The 21116-nt window shown below is 42.8% G+C and overlaps 1 protein-coding gene across 1 annotated transcript in view; it reads left to right on the forward strand.

The window, feature by feature from the left end:
- Nucleotides 1–4456: 4456 nt before the first annotated feature.
- The window catches only part of LOC124613233 (cilia- and flagella-associated protein 36), a 148926-nt gene continuing 132266 nt past the window's right edge, over nt 4457–21116 (forward strand). The window contains exon 1 of the mRNA XM_047141907.1: nt 4457–4618. Within this exon, the coding sequence (XP_046997863.1) occupies nt 4513–4618 (106 nt within the window). The 5' untranslated portion in view covers nt 4457–4512. The remainder of the gene's footprint in view (nt 4619–21116) is intronic.

Consider the following 21116-nt stretch of genomic DNA (forward strand, 5'->3'; position numbering starts at 1 on the left):
ACATATCTGGTAAGGAAAAAAAAAAACAATCCTAATGATCACACAAACTCGCGATCACGAAGCCAACTGCAGGGTATCGTCGTCCGCGCTGGCTGGGAGAGACCAGACCCACACCCGCACCAGCGATTCCCGCCCATACTGAATCCATGCTCGCCTGCAGTACAACTATCGGAAACAATAATTTGATCAGTCGGGAATCTGAAATTGATGTCACTATTATTTTTTAAAAGTACTATAGACTTCCTAAATGGGTTCTCTCCGCTACATTCGGAAGGAGGGAGGAAGGTTCTACTGTGTGATAGAATAGAGACAACAGCAAATACCACTGCAAGACAGAGTCCACTGCAATGTATTGAGAAGCACTAAACACGACACACTTAAACCACGATCCAATCCATAGCAATAAGGTCTCATGGCTAGATGGCAGAGTCAGCTGAAAACATTCACACATCTTGCGCGCTCATGTCCTGAGGTCCATATGCAGCGCACCCATCCCTCCTGTAGCCCACCAGCGCCGACGGAAAGAGGTCGGTGAAAATTTCCGCCGCGGCCGCAGCGTTCCGTATTACCCTCCTGAACCCACCGATTCCGTATTCTGCTAACAGTCATTGGATCTCGACCAACGCGAGCAGGAATGTCGCGATACGATAAACCGCATTCGCTATAGGCTAAAATCCGACCTTTGTCAAAGTCGGAAACGTGATGGTACGCATTTCTCCTTCTTAGACGAGGCATCACAGCAACGTTTCACCAGGGAACGCTGGTCAACGGCTGTTTGTGTATGATAAATCTGTTGGAAACTTTCCTCATGTCAGCACGTTGTAGGTGTCGCCACCGGCGCCAACCTTGTGTGAATGCTCTGAAAAGCTAATCATTTGCATATCACAGCATCTTGTTCCTGTCGGTTAAATTTCGCGTCTGTAGCACGTCATCTTCGTGGTGTAGCTATTTTAATTGCCAGTAACGTATGATTATATAGTGAATTAGACACAGGACGGGGAAATAGCACAAAAATAAAAATTCAGCACTAACACTACTATAAAATCATCTACTCCCTCTGTCTAATCATGAGCCACCTGGATTCTCTACATTGTCTGTGTCCCCAAGAGGATTATAAGTGAAAAAAATTACTGATTTGGCACAAGGGGGAAAACGCTGAAGCCAATGACATTGCGTACAATAAACAGGCCATAAGACTAGCATCCCCTTTAAATTACGACAGATCTACCGGTCCCTCTGGTTTTTAAAAGTGACTTTCGCATAATCACTACACCAATAATTCGACCGTGTTACCGTCACCAGACACACGAAAAAATCACACTCACCCTGAACGGCTATACTGTGGGCTATGCTTGGGATGGCGCTTTGCAGGGCTGAGAACTTCAGCTGTAGGCATGTCCAATGTAGACATGTCCAGCAGAACAGACACCTGGCATATCTATAATTCCTTTGGCGGGACAGCATTTTGATGAAAATTTGCAGTGTAGAGGCACAACCAAACGTCCAAATTCTTGCAGATATCAGATATCTGTGAGTAGAGTGTGTTAGTGGGCGGAGATCGTTGAGGTGCAGTGAGTGGGAAGTTGGGAATTTGGGTGAGACAGAAAGTGTGTCTAGGCGGGCGAGGCTGTTAAAGCAACTGTTCTTGAGAAGCGGAGCATCCGATTTCGGGTCCCAGTATGGCACAAATTTTCAGCTCTCGCCGTTGCTTTACCACAGTGCCCTTTGCGGATTCAAGTCATTATTCTCTCCTTGTCTTTCCCATCACACTTCCTTTCCTTTCCTTCTATCCCAATTGTTTACATATACAGGGTGATTGTAATCAAAGTTAAACTTTCAAAACGCTGTAGAAATAACGCCACTGGTCAGAATGACGTCAAATCGTAATCGAGTATTATCGGAGAAGGGGGAGAACATGTGGGAGAAGAAAAAAATAGTGTGAAAATTGACCGATAGATGGTGCTGTATGTATCAGAATAAGAAAATGAAAATACCTGTCATGTGCACGACCCATAGAAATTGTTAGAAAAACGCCAGCTACACGGCTTTTTCGCGCCCTCCCCAAATTCTATAAGTCCCTCCAGATCCTCGAGCGCCATGCACTCCGCCTCGCCTACAATATACGCCTCCCGTCCCCCAAGCTGATCCTCTATGACCTGATTTCTTTCCCCCATCTGCTCCTTTTCTTAGAACATATCCCGAGTCCTCTACACCTCCTGCAGACTTGATACCCCCCCCCCCCCTCCATCCCCTGGTTGCTCCACTCCTCTCCAACCTCCACCCACTGCTGCACTTTCATTGTTGTGTCCCACCTACCCTCCACCTCTGCACCCTTCATCTCCTTTCCCAAGTTGGCTTCCATCAACTCCCCCTCCTGAATGATGCCCTCTCTTCCTCCATTTATCCCGCCTATCAACTCTGATCCTCACCCCCCCTCCCTGTCTCTGTCCTTTTCCCAGGCTCCCTCATACCCCCCTTCCATCCCATTTTTCCCCACCTACCCGCTCTTTGAATCCCTTCTCTCCCCTGAGTCCTTTTGCAGTCCCCTCCTCTGCCTTCCCCACTCCCTCTCGTGCCTCCCCTGCCCCCCCTTTTATGTGTCGCCTTCTCCATCGGCTCCTCCCCCCCCCTTTGCTTTTTCCTCTCCTCCCCCTTTTTTCCTAATCTGTCTGGGTCCTCCCTTCCCCATCTGCCTTAGGCTGTGGTGTGTCATCTTCGTGTCTCCTCTGTAGTGCAGTGTTCAAGTGCGTGTTAGGTGTTGTGGGTCTTTTATGTAGTGATGCGAACAGAAGACAGACTGTCGCCGTGTTTTTTAATTGTCTGTCTACTGTTGTACCTGTCTGCTCACTGTGTGTCTTCATTAGCATCATCAAGCCTTTGTTTTTAGATTTAACTTCCACAAATTTGCGCCATAAGTTGAAATTTGAAACAGGCACGTCTGTTCACGACGAAATCGAAAAAGAAACTGCCATTTACTTCTCACAGCTCGTGCACAGTCCTATGCGCAGATGACCGTTATAATCCCAAGGGGACCCTTACAAAGCCCCTTTAATCCTTTAAACCCCATAAAACGAAATAGAACAACGACCACAAATATTTTTCAGTTAATGAAAAACTTTACGTTCTTGAGCTAAAATAATGTTTTAAAATAATGTAAGATTGAGAAACGTTTTGAATAATTGGTGGAATAACAAAAGAAAATGAAACAGAAGGAAAAAAAAGTGCCAGAGTAGGAATCGAACCCGAGACATCTGGCGTAAGGGTCCGAACCCTAACCATCTTTTTTTTAAACTTTTTTGGTCATAACATTCCACAGTAGTACATAATTTTCAACCGACATTTAAAAGTAATAAAACAAACTAAAATTAATTACAGTTTCCTTGATATTTTAGAAAACATCCAAGTCTAAACCAGATTTAGGCCAAACGGCGACTCGGCAATGGACTAACATTTTATACTCATAAGGCACCTAAGAAACTTTGGATTGATTTTTCCCGGGATTTTCCGGGTAGTGCGTCCCAATACTTTAACCACGTGAGGTGTTAGGGGTCCTCTTTCACCACACAACATTTCGGATAACACCCCAACCCCACGGTGGTGCCGTCTACTTGTTAGCTTCATTGAAGGCACGCAATGCGCAATACATGCTGAACGTGACCCCGGAAACACTTCGATCAGTTGTGGAACATTCTGTTTCTCGATTTCAACTTGTTGCAGAAAACGGTGGACAGCATATTGAACATGTTTTGCGCCAGTCACACGGAAATTAATAATCCGATTTGATTTTGATTGACGCTTTTTCTACTATTTTTGGCCTCAGAACAATTAAAGACCGATGTGAGTGACGCTTTCTATGCGGTTTTTGGCCTCAGGACAATCGAAAACCGATATTTCCCATCCGATGTGATATGACCTTGCTGTACTCGTAGAGGGTGGGCTTACTTAACTAACAATATCACACTTGTACACCCGTGCACGTTGTATGATTCATTTGTCATTTGCAGTCGACCACTATTAAATTATGATTATTACATCCCCATCTGTTGCTACATTTTGTAACTATTTATTTTCCTTCTGCCATACGTTTTCCCCCTTGTCCGATATTATTCCGATGCAATTTGCTGTCAATAGTATAAACAGCGTACATGCATGCTTTTTGTGAACGTACACAGGTATCGGTAACGTAGGTATGATGATGATGACGATTACACATCTACGGGGAAGCCTGAGTTTTTCGTAGATGGACGACAATCATCTGGGCATAAGGACTCAAAGCACGGTGCAACGGAAGTTGTAAGGGCTGCAGTTTAGCCTGTCATTGAACCTGCAGCAACGCACGATTGGTGATCGATATGGATGCTAACCGCAGGCTAGCTTCAAGGGCGTCCGGCGGTGTTTGGCCGGCGTCGGCTTGCGTCGCCATGGGAACGGGGCGCCTATGCAGGGGCAAGCGCGCCGGGGCGCAGACGTCGCTCTGTCCTGCCGACGTCAACATTCAGCAGACTTCCGATTATGGCAGCGGAGGACACTTCATGGGTATTCGACTCCCTGGTGGGTTTCCTCCAAGGACCCATCTGGAACGCTCCCGTGCTGACATTCATCGAGCAGAAATGCGCAAGTAAGTAACACTCTTGTCTTAAAACAAGTATCGAAAATTCTGTTACTAATCAGCTGAATAGGCATATACCCAAAGATCACTATTAGAACGAGCCTGTAAGTCCTTTTCGGGAAACCTTCTTGTCTAACCTCCTTTAACTGAACTTACCTATTACTGAACGTACAGAAATTTTAGTATCAGGGATATTCTAAAACTTAACAATCCTACAATTAATTTCTTTATTTCAAAGTGTGATCTATTTTGTAGTACCTGATGTTTGTTTCTATGAAGTTTGATGATGACTAGGTCTACAGCCTTTGTGAATTTTTTAAATGAAAACATTCCGCTTTAGGCTGTTAAAACATTACTCATTACGTTCACAATTTTCACACGTGGCCATTTTCAAGCATTGTGGGATGGTGGAACTGACGCAATAGTATAAAGCTGTGACATGCTGTGTAACAGCAGTTGCATGTGACGTTGTGAATTTATCTGCTCTTCCATACACCACCCATTTACCATGACTGTTAATTAAATTTAACCTTAAGTGTTTTTATCATTATTTCACCAGCATTCTAACTCGTTTGGTATGTGGAACAACAAATAAATTCACAACACCGCAGGCAACTGCTCTTAAATAGAATTACACAGCTTTATACTACTGAGCCGGCCGCAGTGGCCGAGCGGTTCTAGGCGCTTCAGTCTGGAACCGCGCGCTTTTACGGTCGCAGGTTCGAATCCTGCCTCGGGCATGGATGTGTGTGATGTCCTTAGGTTAGTTAGATTTAAGTAGTTCTAAGTTCTAGGGGACTAATGACCTCAGATGTTAAGTCCCATAGTGCTCAGAGCCATTTGAACCATATACTATTGACTGGGTTACAAGAACACAATGCTTGAAAATGACCACGTGTCGAATTGCAATCGCAATGAATGGTGTTTTAACAGCGTAAGGCTCAATGTTGTCATTTTAAAAGTTTGTCCCTACGTTTAAACAAAAGATTGGTTGGTTATCTGGCAGATACACAAAAAATATCTTATTTATCCGCAGACACCTACTTCGGTTTCTAAGAAAATAGTCATAATTTAGTTAGTAACTAAGGAAGGATAGAAGGCACAGAAAATGACGTTTTTTCGAAAGCGTATCATTGTTTTGTATATAAAGTGGGATTGCCATGTTAACGGGCAACCAGTAAACCTCGGATTCTTTAAAGAATAGAACTGGCTTGTATAAAACAGGTTCAAACGTCCGATTACAAATGAGTTAACGTAATAAGTATTTGACGTTAAACACATAAGCGAGAAAAAGTTCAGAACGGACCTGCAACTGTGATTAAAATTTGATGGTAGTCGCTAAGCGCTCTCACTATCAAACACTGCATAAAAACGGGATGGGTAACTTGTTCTCGTTTTCGAGAATTTCTAATTTTTCACGCATACCCGTGTTTGTAACGTCATATCTCGTGAACTATGAATCGTACAATGACATAATTTTTCAGGCACATTCATTGATGTATGTGGATACTGTTTGAAAAATGTGTTGCGAGTAGAGACAGTAGTAAAAAAGTAATGAATTAAAACGTCATGCCGTATGTTGAAGTTTTACTGCACGAACAAGGAAAATGTAGTAAGTGAGAAAGTTCTTACCTATCATGGAGATGTTAGCCATAAAACAGTTTCGTGAAGGTTTGCAGTTATGTATAAAGTTTGTTGGAAGTCGCTAAGTGCTGTCTTTTCAAGTACTGGATGAAAGTAGTTTGCGCGCCGTGGGTTACGATGCCTTAAGACATAAACACTTTTGACGTAAGATTATACTTATATTAAGTAGAGTATGACAGCATTTTAAATTTTTAAATTTAATCACTGTATATGAAACACTGAGAAGCGAATTTTTGCTGCTTCTGGAAGCTATTAGATAGGCATCCTGAATCATAAACCACGAACTGGGTTCGCGATTTACTAATACAGATGGTAGATTATCATCTGATCACCCACTGTGAAAGGTTGATGGTTTTCGTACTACCCATATTAGAAAAAGTAATCGGTATAACCTATCGTTACACCATTACTTTCGCAGTAAAAACCACCTCATCCGTGTATTCTGTGAAGATGAATAGGAAATGATCCGTGATTTTTTAATTTCACACAGTTTGGAACTTAATCGTTTATTCCCTTTGGCTGTGTGAAACCAGTGCTTAGTTGATTCATATGTCTGTACTTATTTATAATATGTTTCTTTTCGACTTTTCGATGCAAATTATTCGTCTTCCCATTGTCCTGATACTCTTCCATCTTGAGAGGTCTCCTTATGAACGGTCTGCATCGCCAAACTGTTGATTATTAAAATATTTTAAATGATAATTAATTGAAACCCTCAGCTGCCGACAGGTGCTGTTGATATACCTTGATGGGGACAGCTGAAAATGTGTGTCCCGACCAGGACTCAAACCCAGGATCTCTTGATACATGGCAGACACTCTGTCCATCTGAGCCACCGAGGACACCGATGAATAGCGCGACTGCAGGGACTTATCCCTTGCACGCTTCCTGTGAGACCCATATTCCCAACTGTCCACAATTCTACATATGTAATGTACACTTGACAGCAAAAAAAGTGGGTCACCCTGAATTCCAACGTGTAGGCTGCACCTGAATGTATGCAACCAACATAGCATATCTGTGTTGCACATAGTCGCAACCCTCCACAGTACAGTCGTTGTAAGATATACAATGGGTACCGCTAGAGACTACTAGAGAACACCAGTCTTTATGACAGTCCGTCCAGATGTAAAGTAAAACCACGATAGTACAGAAGAGATCAGACAGTCCTTATCGTTTTTAAACAATAAGTGACATTTCAAATGTTATGGGACAACTAGTTTTGTCACATAAATCGTTCAGTAATCCTTAGGCACAATTAAATATTTGAGACAGTATGTGGATTTATAAAGTTGTATGGCAATTGGAAACAAGTTCTTTGCTGTCTAAAAGGTTTACCCAACACATGCTGAATGTCAAAAAAATGGCTCTGAGTACTATGGGACTTAACATCTGTGGTCATCAGTCCCCTAGAACTTAGAACTACTTAAACCTAACTAACCTAAGGACATCACACACATCCATGACCGAGGCAGGATGCGAACCTCCGACCGTAGCGGTCACGCGGTTCCAGACTGAAGCGCCTTTAACCGCACGGCCACACCGGCCGGCTGCTGAATGTCGTTCAACGTTCAACAGGGAGTGGTTTCGCATCAACTTTATGTAATACTAAGCAGTTAAGAGAAAACGTGATTAACGGCAGCAACCACTCTTCGGAAATCCCAACATTAACAGCGAATCACAAGTAATATCATTGTTCACATTACTCATCAACAGATGACATGACCAACGTCTTCGTTCTGGATCCGGATGCAAACCCACAACGTAAAGCCATTGTTAACCAAGCAAAGCTTTGTGCCTTATCGAGACTCGATCAGTAGGCAGAAAGAGACGTCAAATATTGACGTTTGCACCAGTATCAGTTATCAATTCTCAACTTGAACGTAAATGACGATAATGTTTGTTCGAAAAAAAATGGTTCAAATGGCTCCGAGCACTATGGGACTCAACTGCTGAGGTCATTAGTCCCCTAGAACTTAGAACTAGTTAAACCTAACTAACCTAAGGACATGACACACATCCATGCCCGAGGCAGGATTCGAACCTGCGACCGTAGCGGTCTCGCGGTTCCAGACTGCAGCGCCAGAACCGCGCGACCACTTCGGCCGGCGTTTGTTCGAAAGCAGGAACCCTAACATGACAATTACCTTCTTGATAATTAACCTCGAAAGACGTTGTATAGTGTTGCATTGTCAAGGAATAAAGGATGCACATGTTTAAAATTGAAATACCATCATGTAATGCTGGGGACAAGGATGCGAACCCAGCACCCAATCGGATTGTTGAATAAGTACGTAAAATCAGAATGTAGATATCACAGTTTGTCACCAGTAGTGGGGTTGGAACCTTAAATGACGACTGAAGTTGTATTGCCTGACCGGGATTCGAACCCGGCGCCTACTGCCGTCGTTGTCTAACCAGGAACAGACGAGAAATGTCCAATGTTGGTTCACCATCAGCGAGATGTGCACACATTTAACTAGAAATAAGGTGACGAAAACGTCTATGCCGACTGAGAGTCGAACGCCGCACACATGGTTATGAAGACACGTTAATAATCAACTTCATATTCAGTAGTAGCTAGGAGTAGCATGTTTAGTTGCAAAGCTTAAGGCCTTACTCATCCCTAGTAACGTGTTGCCTAATATCTGCGATATCATGATGTTAATTTACAAGTGGATTGACTGCCGTGAAGAGCAATGTTCTCTAGTAGTCGTGTATCATTGAGATGTAAATGAAGTGCCTCAGCAGAAAGTAATTTCCGTCGTGCAGCACGTATTGTTTCAGAGACACTGAGAACATGTTATAAGTGCACAAAACGTGTATTATATACTAAGTATATACTATTATTTGGAGAAGCTGCCGCCAAACCTGTTTTCTTTTACATTCCGCTCAGTTGTCGTGGTTGAATACAGGTTTTCTTAAGGCTACATCTAATGCACAGCGCTTACAAGAAAGTATAGTTTCCTGCGTCATGCTATTGCTAGCTAGGTGAAATATTTTGTGGTAGCTATGTTTAAAATGAATGTATTTTCGAAAGTATTGTTCGTCAAATATTTGGATAAATCGTCAACTGTATGTGTGCCTGCACATGTTATAGCATAATAGCTGTAGCTGCGTTAGTTTGTACTACAGACTTGGGTGGGTTAGGTGTAACTTTTGATCCTTCAAGGGGTGATCGTGGCCCTGCGGCCCGGGTCTGTAGTAGCCGCGGCTCGCGAGCTACGGGCCAGCCTGGCTGGCCGAGGTGAGACGGAAGTGAGCGAGCTGGCGGTGGCGTTGGTGGGCCAACAGCCCGGGACGAGCCAGCACGGCTGCGCCGCATGGCTCTGCCTCTGCCGCTCCGTTTGGCGTAAATAAGTTTACCTCCTCTTCTGGCATCAGTATAAGAGCGGCAAGCAGAAATACACATCAGGCTGTCTGCCGTAATGGCTCACTGGGAGAGGTCTATTCGAGGTAGAGTCAAAAAATGGTTCAAATGGCTCAGCACTATGGGACTTATCATCTGAGGTCATCAGTCCCTAGAACTTAGAACTACTTAAACCTAACTAACCTAAGGACATCACACGCATCCATGCCCGAGGCAGGATTTGAACCTGCGACCGTAGCGGTCGCGCGGTTCCAGACTGAAGCGCCTAGAACCGCTCGGCCACTCCAGCCGGCCGAGGTTGAGTCGTCGCTCTCGTTGAGGAAGGAGGATGTTCCATCAGAGAAGCTGGCAGGCGGCATGGCGTACCACATACCACTGCAACGAGATGGTGGAGGATCTGCCTTGAAAGAGGCACCACCAACGGGGCTCCTGGCTCAGGCAGGAAGAGAGTGATCTCACAGCAGGAAGACAAGGACCTAGTGTCTAGGAGCAGAGAAAATCCCTTTCTGAACGCGAAGCATTTGCGGCGGGAGACCAACTTCCCCGGCTCCAGTGACACGATTCGCCGAAGGCTGAGGGACGCTGGACTGCATGCACGACGATCCGCCGTGAATGAAGAGCTCAGCGAAGACAACGTTTTATACCGGCTAGCATTTGCGGAGCTCCATCTGAGGGCGTCGTGGGACAACGTCATTTTCACTGATGAGAAGGTGTTTTCCACCAATGACGACGGTCCACGAATCGTTTACAGGCCGCAAGGGACTTGCCGTGGACGCGAATATGTAACCACGACGAGAAGAAGTGGCCGGCTATCTGTTACCGGCTGGGGCTGGAATTCTGCGAGAGGGGCGGGAATTCTTCACAGGATGGAAGGAACTCTGGACAGCGCGCAGTATGCCCACATATTGGAAAATGTGATGCTTCCGTCAGTGCGAATGCTGTACGCAGAAGGGGACGTCACATTGGAAGAGGACCATTCTCCCATTCACAAGTCTGCATTTGTTCAGCAGCCGTTCTCCACGATTGGCGTCAACGTCATGGACTGGCCGCCACGGGCGGCTGATATGAACTCCATGGAAAACATGTGGGCTGAGGTCGCCAGAACATGAACAGAGAACTGGCCACGAAACCAACCAACTACTGCGGGCGCTCTTTGGGACTGCGTCCTGGAAGCCTGAGAGGAAGTTGCTTCTTCAGGCTGTTACGTCCGACGGCTTATACATTGATGCCAAGACCCGTGATAGAAGTACAAAATAATGAAGGATTCTGGATAAAATGTTAGAGTTCTTAAAATGTTTTGTTATGTCTTCTTTTTCGTCATTTTTCCTCATTGGAAGCTAGTGGAAGATCGCGTGGCAACAGAAAAGATACAATATGGGTTAGCTTTCCTTTGAGTTGCCATTTTAATTCAAGTGGGTTTCTTTTGAATATACAGTTTGTTAAGTATTCTATTTTGATTTCATTTATACCATGTCTACATACTTACAAAATAATCAGCGTAGATGGACTCTGTCACAGTAGTTTTTGTTATTTCAAATATGTCTCTCTCTTCCCCTCCATCTATGAATACACCCTCCGTCCTCCACACAATACGCCAAAGATTTCATATTACGTTTACTCGCCGCGCGGGATTAGCCGAGCAGTCTGAGGCGCTGCAGTCATGGACTGTGAGGCTGGTCCCGGCGGAGGTTCGAGACCTCCCTCGGGCATGGGTGTGTATGTTTGTCCTTAGGATAATTTAGGTTAAGTTGTGTGTAAGATTAGGGACTGATGACCTTATCAGTTAAGTCCCATAAGATTTCACACACATATGAACATTTATGTTTACTCGTTGTTAATATCTCTTCTATTCTCTCTCACACTCTCTCTCTCTCTCTGACACTACCGCCGCAAGTGCCCTTTTATTACACTCCCCCAAAACTTTGTAAACAAATCTAGCGGTTTCCAATGACGCTACATTTTCTCTTTTAATTGCTGCTGTCTTTACTCTCTATCATTCCTCTCACCACCTATGAAACCGTATTCGTTGATCTCCCCTTCCCTATAACCCATTCTTCGTTCTGAGAACAGTCCTTCCTTATCTCTCGGTCCTAAGATAAAACGAACTGTGGCACACATCTAAGTAAGCAATACTTTGCAAGCATTTCACGTTATATTTTGCACTTCTATCCATTCCCAGATCCCGCCCTCCTTCCTGTTACGCGTCCCTTGACATCTGCATCTACATCTAAATGAATACTCTGCAATTCATAATTATGTGCTTGGCAGGGGGTTCTGTGGTCTGGTGGATTAATCTCGTATTGATGTGTAAAACGTGTAGGTTCACAGCTCACGTCAGGCGTAGATTTTTAACACAAACAAGTAGCTCTCCTTCACCCCTAGTAACGCGAAGTGCAGAACGCCAGTAAGCTCCGTAGTTCATCCCTTCGCTGCCGACTGGGCATTTGTTTGAGCTGTACAGATGGAGAAACCCCGTAAGGCAGAGACTCTGTCACCAGGAAGCCGTCGTAAACTAGAAAACGTATTTCATTTAATGAACCAATGGCCATGTAAGTTCACAAGGGTCTTACTTTATTTGAAACTGAGACGTTGAAATTTGTGGTGCTAGACTGGGATTAGAATTCGATTTCACTATGTTCCCGAAGATTGCAAACTCTTCTAGGCGTCCTCGAAAGGCACCTATCTGGTTTCGAATCCTGATCAGCACAAAATATTCATTATTTCATTTCAAGCCCTAGCATGTACACTCCGAACTACTGGTGAAAAATAGTTGCATTTTCAACGTCTCTTCATGCGTTGTCAGCTGTAACGTGTTCGTTTCAACTCACAGCCACATGATGAGCTTTTAATCACAACATTACAAGATCAAACGTTTCCTTACATCTTTTCAAGTTCAAACATTCCTCTCCATCCTACTGGTGAAAACGGATTTGGGTTTGGCGTTGTGTTCGTTGTGATCACCAACGACGACATGTTGTGGATTCAACTTCTAGCCAGTAGAGTATTTTCCATCACATCATTGAAAGTACAAACATGCCATTCCCAGCTATTATTGGAAAAGAATTTGACAGTTAAAGTTTCTTCACGACCACGTGTGCGGGGTTTGAATTCCATTCAGCACAGAACTTTTCGTCGCCTGACGTCTAGCGAAACATGCGCCCATCTCGCTACTGGTGAACCAACAATAGCTATTTATCGTCTGTTCCTGGCTATAAAACGACGGTGCTAGATGCTGGGTTCGAATCCCAGTCAGGCACAAACAATTCTATCGTCAATTAAGGTTCCAGCATTTCGCTATTGGTGAAAACATTTGATATTTAACTTCTGATTTTATGTACAGTCTTGCTCAAAAGAATCCGAACGACCTGAATTGCATTTCACCTGATTCCCATGCGATCTACATAACGCAGCTGACCAGCAGGTCCTCTAATCGCTCATTGGTACAGTCATTTGACTATTGAAAATGGTTCCAACAAGTCACCACTAGAAAACACTGCGCTGTATCGCAATAACTCAGGATGTAAAGTAATAGCCGGCCGCGGTGGTCTAGCGGTTCTAGGCGCTCAGTCCGGAACCGCGGGACTGCTACGGTCGCAGGTTCGAATCCTGCCTCGGGCATGGATGTGTATGCTGTCCTTAGGTTAGTTAGGTTTAATTAGTTCTAGGCGACTGATGACCTCAGAAGCTAAGTCGCATAGTGCTCAGAGCCATTTTTTTGTAAAGTAATATCACGATACAAAAAATATCAAGGAACACCTCATCACTGATAAGACTGTCCTTAAGGCTTGTAAGCTCGCATTTATTGCAATAACTGATATACCTGAAATGTTAGCACTCTTATTATTACGTCAAATAGGTAATGCACGTAGTAAGTTCATCGTATTCATGATTTCCTCTTCAAAGTAACATACCATACTTGTTATTTAACACAAAATGTCATTAAAATTTACGTTATTCACGAGCAGCTAGTTGAGAATATGTATGAACTTCAAATGACACGACGAACCGCCTCGTTCTGCATATGGATTCAAACCCAGGTCATGCAGCAACTAGGACGCTGTGGCCGTGTGGTTCTAGGCACTTCAGTCCGGAACCGCGTGACTGCTACGGTCGCAGGTTTGAATCCTGCCTCGGGCATGGATGTGTGTGATGTCCTTAGGTTAGTTAGGTTTAAGTAGTTCTAGGTTCTAGGGGACTGATGACCTCAGATGTTGAGTCCCATAGTGCTCAGAGCCATTTGAACCAATCATGCACGCTAAGATTTCGTGGCTGACGGAAATAAACAGTCATTCCTGACTAGCCATAAAGAGAGTGATATACCTCATTTTTGGACAGTATCAGTTATCAATTATCAACTTTAAATTACATAATGTAACATTTTTAACGGACGCGAATTCCTACCCAGCATCTGTTGTCCCTCTTAACGAACTACGAGAGATGTTAAATACTGCTTCTTCACAAGTAACTTACTTGAAATGCAGTAAAGTAAAGCTTTGTGTTGGACAGGGATTCGAACCTAGAACCTAATCGGATTGTTATCGAAGCGCAATCAACTTTGACATATCGGATTTTCTAGGCAGTAGCTAGATGTATTAAATGAAATGACGACACGAAACATTAATTTTTCCTTTCCAGGACTCCAACCCGGCACATATCGTAGTTATATTAAAGAGAAAAGGAACGTTAAGTATGGGTTTGTGACACCCGCAGCGACATGTGAGCATGTTTGAACTAGAAATAATATGACGAAGTGTTCAGTGCTGACTCAGAATCGAACCCCAAACATATCGTTGTTGACTACACACAAAGAGACGACACTTACCGAATTTTTCTCCACCAGCAGCTCGGAATAACAACCCCGAACTTACATGATCTCGCAAATAGTTCTGTGTCTCACTGGGAGCCAAAAACGTCAGATATCGTTAGTGTTGACAACGAATGAAAATGCATTAAAAATAAAAATTATTATCCACCAGCAGATAAGTGTTTCCATGCTAGAGCTTGAGAATACACATTGAAAAGTTTAGTGCTGGGCCAGGATTCCAACCCATTCATGCGCAATATGTGGAGATGTTGAGGAATCTGCAGTTTTGAACAAACAACAAGGTGTAGTCGAGCTGTATTGTCACGAGGGGACCAAATTCCACGTTAAGGGCGGTCTGAGTTGCATTCCCAGTTCAGAACCAATTTTATCGACATACAGAAGCTCAAATAAAAGACGGAATAAGTGTCCTGTGACCGTACACAGGGTTTGTTTCGTCACTGGAAATAAATAACTAGTATAAGAAAAGTTACTGGTGATAGAGTTTCTACATGTCGCCACTCCTTACTTTATTGTGGTTCCACCTAACGTCTACTTGGTAGAGAATGAATATCATGTTTAATGTGATTTTCAGACCACAATGCCATTATACCTTCTTCACTTGGCGTAGCCAGAAGAGAATAGAATCTGCGTCTCCCTATAAAAAAAACATCAGCAGAAGTTGGAATTGAACCGAGACCAACATCATACGAAACTATCATCAGTCCAACAGACCACCACACCCAGCTCTCTACGGCTCATTTCTCTTTCGTAACACCGTTGCGGCACACAAGATGAGAATTCCGACACACAGGCTCCCTGTAGTGGTTTGCAGGATGTTCAGTACATTCATTTACTTGGTTGACCGAATCGCCATGAACTAGCTGCCTTGGCTACCCAGTGCATACATTCGACTCTATTTTGTAATCACCGAAATAAAATAACGTAACTGCCACCTACACAGAACTGCCAACAGTGTAGGATGCAGAAATTTAAATAGGAAGTGTTCCTTTCCATTTGAGCTACTCTATTGCCCTATCTGTTTGTTGAAACCATCGTGCAGTGCAATAGAAATGCTGTAACTGTCTGTCTCTCAGAAGTCTTTACCAGGCTTTTGTATTATGTATGGGGAGAGTGCATCGTGCCAAAATAGTCAGAAAAGTATTTTCTAGATTAGCTGTCGTCTGGTAGTGGCATTTTATTCTTCTTCAAACCTTGTTTGACAGCTTTAACTCAGAACAAGGTTTTTACATGCATGTAATAAATAAACTGCATGTGCATAGTCAGACTGTTATAGATAACATCAGAGAATTCGCATATATCTTTGATGATTAATTTCTCTTTCATGCTTAGCATTGTTTTAATAACACTAAAAGAAACCTTACGAAAACTGTGCACTGTATTGTAGGAAATGAAATAAAACTACCCACGATAGCCTACGACGAAAGCCTGTTTTAACAAAACTGAGTATCTGTACACAAGCGTGCCTGTATCTGCTCGAATTAGTAAAACACTATTCACTTAGATTTCGATTGGGTCTGTGTTTAAACGGAATGCTGCGTCATACTCAACAGGTATGCAAACGTGGCATTTCATAAATAAAGTTACGTATTCCTAGAAACCCAAAATTTGCTTGTCAGCTGCGGAAAGAGGCGTTACCTGTTGTGCAGCATTGTAAGTTTTTCACCATTGCTATATGATCTGAAAGTAGTTTCTTGCGATTTGCTAATCAATTTATTTCCTTTATACCTATCACCCTGGCATGGGAGTCTTAAGTAAAGAACATTATTGAATTTCGTATCGTTGATGGTCGATTCGAATTTCTTCAGAGACGCTTGTATTGTATAGCATCTTGGCAGTCAGAAAGCCGAGATCTACGACCATTAACACATCTTACTGAGTCGAGCTGCCAAGAGGATTTGATGTGTAAAGGTTTTCTTCTGATTTGTTACAGAATTTTTTCTGGGAATTCGCAGCTCCATGAAATAATACGCAAAAAAAGCTCGAACGCTCTGCCCCTACCACAGTTACAACTGACGCTTTTCTAAACCGGTGGAACACGAGGCACGGGCGGTGCCACGGGGCTACGGACACACTGCTGCCAGCACGCCACTCTCGTCACGGTATTGCTCGCTCAGCCTCATAACGCATCGTGACAGATATTAAAAGTTGTCACTTATGTGAAGAATAGCATTTCTTAAGGCAAAAAATTGAAATTTCTGTCTCAGTGTCTTAGTTTACGTGAGGATTATATACCACGAGTCATTCAAATGGAAAGGGAATATCAAGTAAATTTAGCGAGTCAGTTCAGTACCACACGCGGAAGTAATTGCACTGTCACAGTGTTGCCAAATGTTTGTGACGATGTTGCCAATTCTCAGCTGTGCTAGGAACAGCTCTGTAGCGTTATAGGAGGAAAATCCTGTGCTCGTGTCATAGGAGGATACGGAGAGGAGGCGCGGGGTTTGGTTAATATGCAGCGTTTTCTCCTACCAGCTGTGTCAAACATTTAGGTGTGTAATCTTCCATCACGACTACAGTTTCCCACAAAATATATACGAGTAAAACACTTACCTTGTTACTTTGTTACAAAATATTATTTCAGTACAATAAAAAGTCTTTGGAAATCAACTTTGCCAACCTGTCACGAAAAGTGTGGTGTCACCGCCGGACATCACACTTGCTAGGTGGTAGCTTTTAAATCGGCCGCGGTCCATTAGTATACGCCGGACCCGCGTGTCGCCACTGTCAGTGACAGCAGACCGAGCGCCACCACACGGCAGGTCTAGAGACGTACTAGCAGTCGCCCCAGTTGTACAGCCGACTTTGCCTGAGATGGATTACTGACAATTACGCTCTCATTAGCCGAGACGATAGTTGGCATAGCCTTCAGCTAAGTCATTTGCTACGACCTAGCAAGGTGCCGTTATCCTTTGTTATATTGCTATTATACTTCTGTATCATCGAGAGCGATGTTCTACAATAATGGATTAAAGTTAAGTATTCCAGAAGCTACGTACTTTTCTTTATAGCATTCATTACGTATCCTGTTTCAGACCTCACGCCAGCCTGCGTGAGTTTAAGCGCGTGCCTTTCGGCTTCCTCTCATTGTGTCTAGGCTGTCTTGCCTAGACACAACAAAAAGTAAGATAACAAACACTCTGCACCTCGAAATCGATTGCATGTATGTGCAGTCTTGTGATCATACAAGTAGAATTTCATGAATTGCACGAGAATGCAGAAAAATGTTGGTGCGAATGGAAGCTGTAAGAAACACAGTTACCTAATTATTCTGTACCACGTAATAATCAATTCATTTGATAATTCAGAAGAGAAGAAACTAAAAATTATGGTCATTAAGACAGAAACTAAAGTGCAGATGTGGGCACTGTGCAGGTCTGCGCTTTTTCATCTTCACATCTATACAAATAATGTATACTAACCAGCGTATTCATTGCTTTCGTTGTGTTTCCCTCTTGTTTAGTCTTCTTATGATGAAATGGATCCACACCCATGAGTCTGATTTTTTCTTTGTATCCTTTTTATCTACTATCTTTGTGTGTTATTGTTCTGTGTTCAAAAAGCAAAATATTATGCTGCTCCCACGAGGTATTAAAATGAGGTCGCAAACTGTGGGAAGTTTGTTTTACAACCTTCGTACCTGGATAAAGAGCTTTTCCTATTTGAGATATCTGTGAACGTTACTGCATAAGACGATTTAAGAAGAAACTAAATTACTTCAGCTACGCCAATGTTAAAAGAAATCGTGTTAACGGCACTAAATCGTGGTTTGTAAATCGTTTACCAGCGGTACTCTGCCGCATTTCGCTGGCTCGAAGGCAAAAAGCTTACTGACAAATTTCACAGAAGGAAGAGGGGGACGAAATGTCTCCCACTCGAAGGTCATATTGTTTTACTTAAATGAATACAAAATCGGGTAAAACGAACAATGAGGTTGTCAGTATAAGCACATTACTGTTGTCAATATGATGTTGCACCGCCCAGGGCCTGTAATGATAAAGGGCCCGTTTAGGTCAGGCATATTGTACACAGAAGTGGAAGAGAGAGCACCACTAAATTCTACAATCCGTATGCATTGCATACACACAGAAATTACTGTTACAGTGTACTTATGGAGCCCAATGAGTGAATTGCATATTTGCCGGTGAGAAAGAGCACTGGCAAACAGTCTTCGCTACATTAGGTTACTTAAACTGGCATCACTTTTAGCTAGAATTTATGGCCAGCGACTAAGTGTAAGGACAGTGAGTCGGATGCGGGTTTTGCAACTGTGAAATAGTTACCTTACATTATGGAAGCGAATATTAAATATGAACTAATATTGCGAAAATTTTGGACTTGGATAGCTTAGAATGAAAATCTTTCTGTTTATTGCAAAGGAAAACAATTGATTTTCTAAAACATTCTGTCATACACAACTTGAAACAGGCCACGTCGACCAAATCATATCGAAGAACCGACAGCGACGTATATTGGAAGGCAGTAAGATCCCTTGGCTTTTGTTTTGGCAGTATTCGACAGCCATTTCTAGGCGCAAGTAAATGAAGAAAGACAGCGCGTTTTCGTTATCAAGTAAGGTCTTCATCAATTACTTTAGTTTAAATGTGATCTACGAGTAATTGCTGATGTTTGATATTAACATGAAAAGGATTCCGTAGACAGGGAAAGAACTTGTTCTTGGGCAACTACTTCTATAATGACCAAAAGGACTTAAATGATCTTCACGCACACGTGTTCCAGCAGCAGTATGAAGGAAATGATGGTAATAATGACGGTGATAATCGAATTATCCGGTAACTTCACACTTCACAGTGGATTTTCTGGAACTAAGAAATTTCCTGAATTAGTGAAAATTCCAAAATGGCTTCAAATCGAGGCTATGACGCCTAGAGGAGTCATTACATCTTGCTGACATGAGAATAGCATAATCTCCACGTCAGAAGCTTGCTTCTACTTAACCATTTAATAGACTCGCGTTTTTTCCACCGTGACTAGTTTTGTAAGCTAAGCACATCATCCATTACAGCACACTCCTGGGGCTGGGAAATGTGGCCACAATGGTCTGGTGGAACGAACTATCACAAGTGCAATGCGTGGGTTCAGGCATTTACTTTTAAGAGGCACAAACAGATTTACTTTTCCTCTGGTAACCTCAAGAGAAAGCTATTATAATCTAGAATCCGCATTAAACGTCACGTTCCTTCATTCCAAACTGATACATCAGAAAATTTTATTTTATTTGATGAACTGATAGCCTTCTAAAGGAACAGGGCTCTAATTTTACTTGTACTTGATTGAACTAGAGACGTTGAAAAATTTGGTGCTGGACTGTGATTCGAATTCGTATCTCCTCTTTCGAGGATCTAAATCTCTCGGAACAGTATAGTTCAATCATTTCGTTCCTTTTCCCAAGACTGCAGTCTTCTCTAGGTCTCCTCCAAAGGTAAATATGATGCGGGTCCGAATCCTGATCCAGTACGAAATATTCATAACTTCATTTCAAGCCCTATCACGTGCACACCGGCCTGCTAGTGAAAATTAACGTGCATTTTTAATGTCTGTTCATGTTGTCAACAATTTCTGGACAAACACGCACACATCTTACTGTTGGTGAGTAAGCAATTGATACTTAAGCAATATTCGTGGACAATAAAGAAGAACGATAGGAGTGCGGTTCGATTGTCGCTCAGGCACAAAAAGTTGTGTCCTTATTTTAGATTAAACACCTAATACCTGGCAAGAAAAACCGATACGTAACATTTGATTTTACTTAGTTAACAATCCGATTACGTCTTGGGTTCGTATCTCCGTCGCAGAACTTCACATCATGCGCTTCATCTTTAAATTCATACACACTTCGTTACTTCTGAATTGAGATATGAGACATCTTTCATGGTTAGTTAACAGGGATGATAGGGTCTTGATAGGAGTCCCGGTTTATTACAAAAACTGTCGTCTTTTATTTTCAAGTTTAGATTTGGTTACTGATATAGGCGAAAATTTCGGTACTTCATGACTCATCATGTCATCATAGATAGTCAGCAATATGATATGATTAGATTAGATTAATACTTGTTCCATAGATCATGAATACGACATTTCGTAATGATGTGGAACGTGTTATTTTAATGAAAGATTTCTTTACATACCAGTATTCAATTTCTTTACAACAATTTTTTACTCTCTTTCTCTCTCCTTCCCTCTCTCTCTCTCTCTCACACACACACACACACAAACACACACACACACATTCTCTTTTTATTTTTATTTGTTTGTTGTGCTCGACTATCGGCGAGTCGCGAAAACGTCCGTGAATGAATTTCTTAGTTTTGAGCACAGTTACGAAAGAAATATAAAAACAACTATGAGAGTTACTAATTTATGATGCTTAGTAGCAGTCAGTTCTGAGTATTATTAGCAACTAAGCTCCAGTCCCTAAACCTAGTTACAGAAATGCGAATCAGACGCATTACGTATTCCAGGCCGTAGCAGCCGCGTCTTTGAGGCGCCAGCTATGATCACTTCCCAGCCCGCTGTAGGATCACATCGGTTCGTCTTCTTCCTGCTGGTAATATAACTGAGATTTGGCAACAACGCAAGGTATGTTTGGCAACTCTGTGATCGACGAGTTACTTCCTGGTGTGCACGGAATTAAGCCTCAAAGTTCATTT

The sequence above is a fragment of the Schistocerca americana genome, chromosome 4, assembly GCF_021461395.2.
Source record: "Schistocerca americana isolate TAMUIC-IGC-003095 chromosome 4, iqSchAmer2.1, whole genome shotgun sequence".
NCBI classification, from domain to species: Eukaryota; Metazoa; Arthropoda; class Insecta; order Orthoptera; family Acrididae; genus Schistocerca; species Schistocerca americana.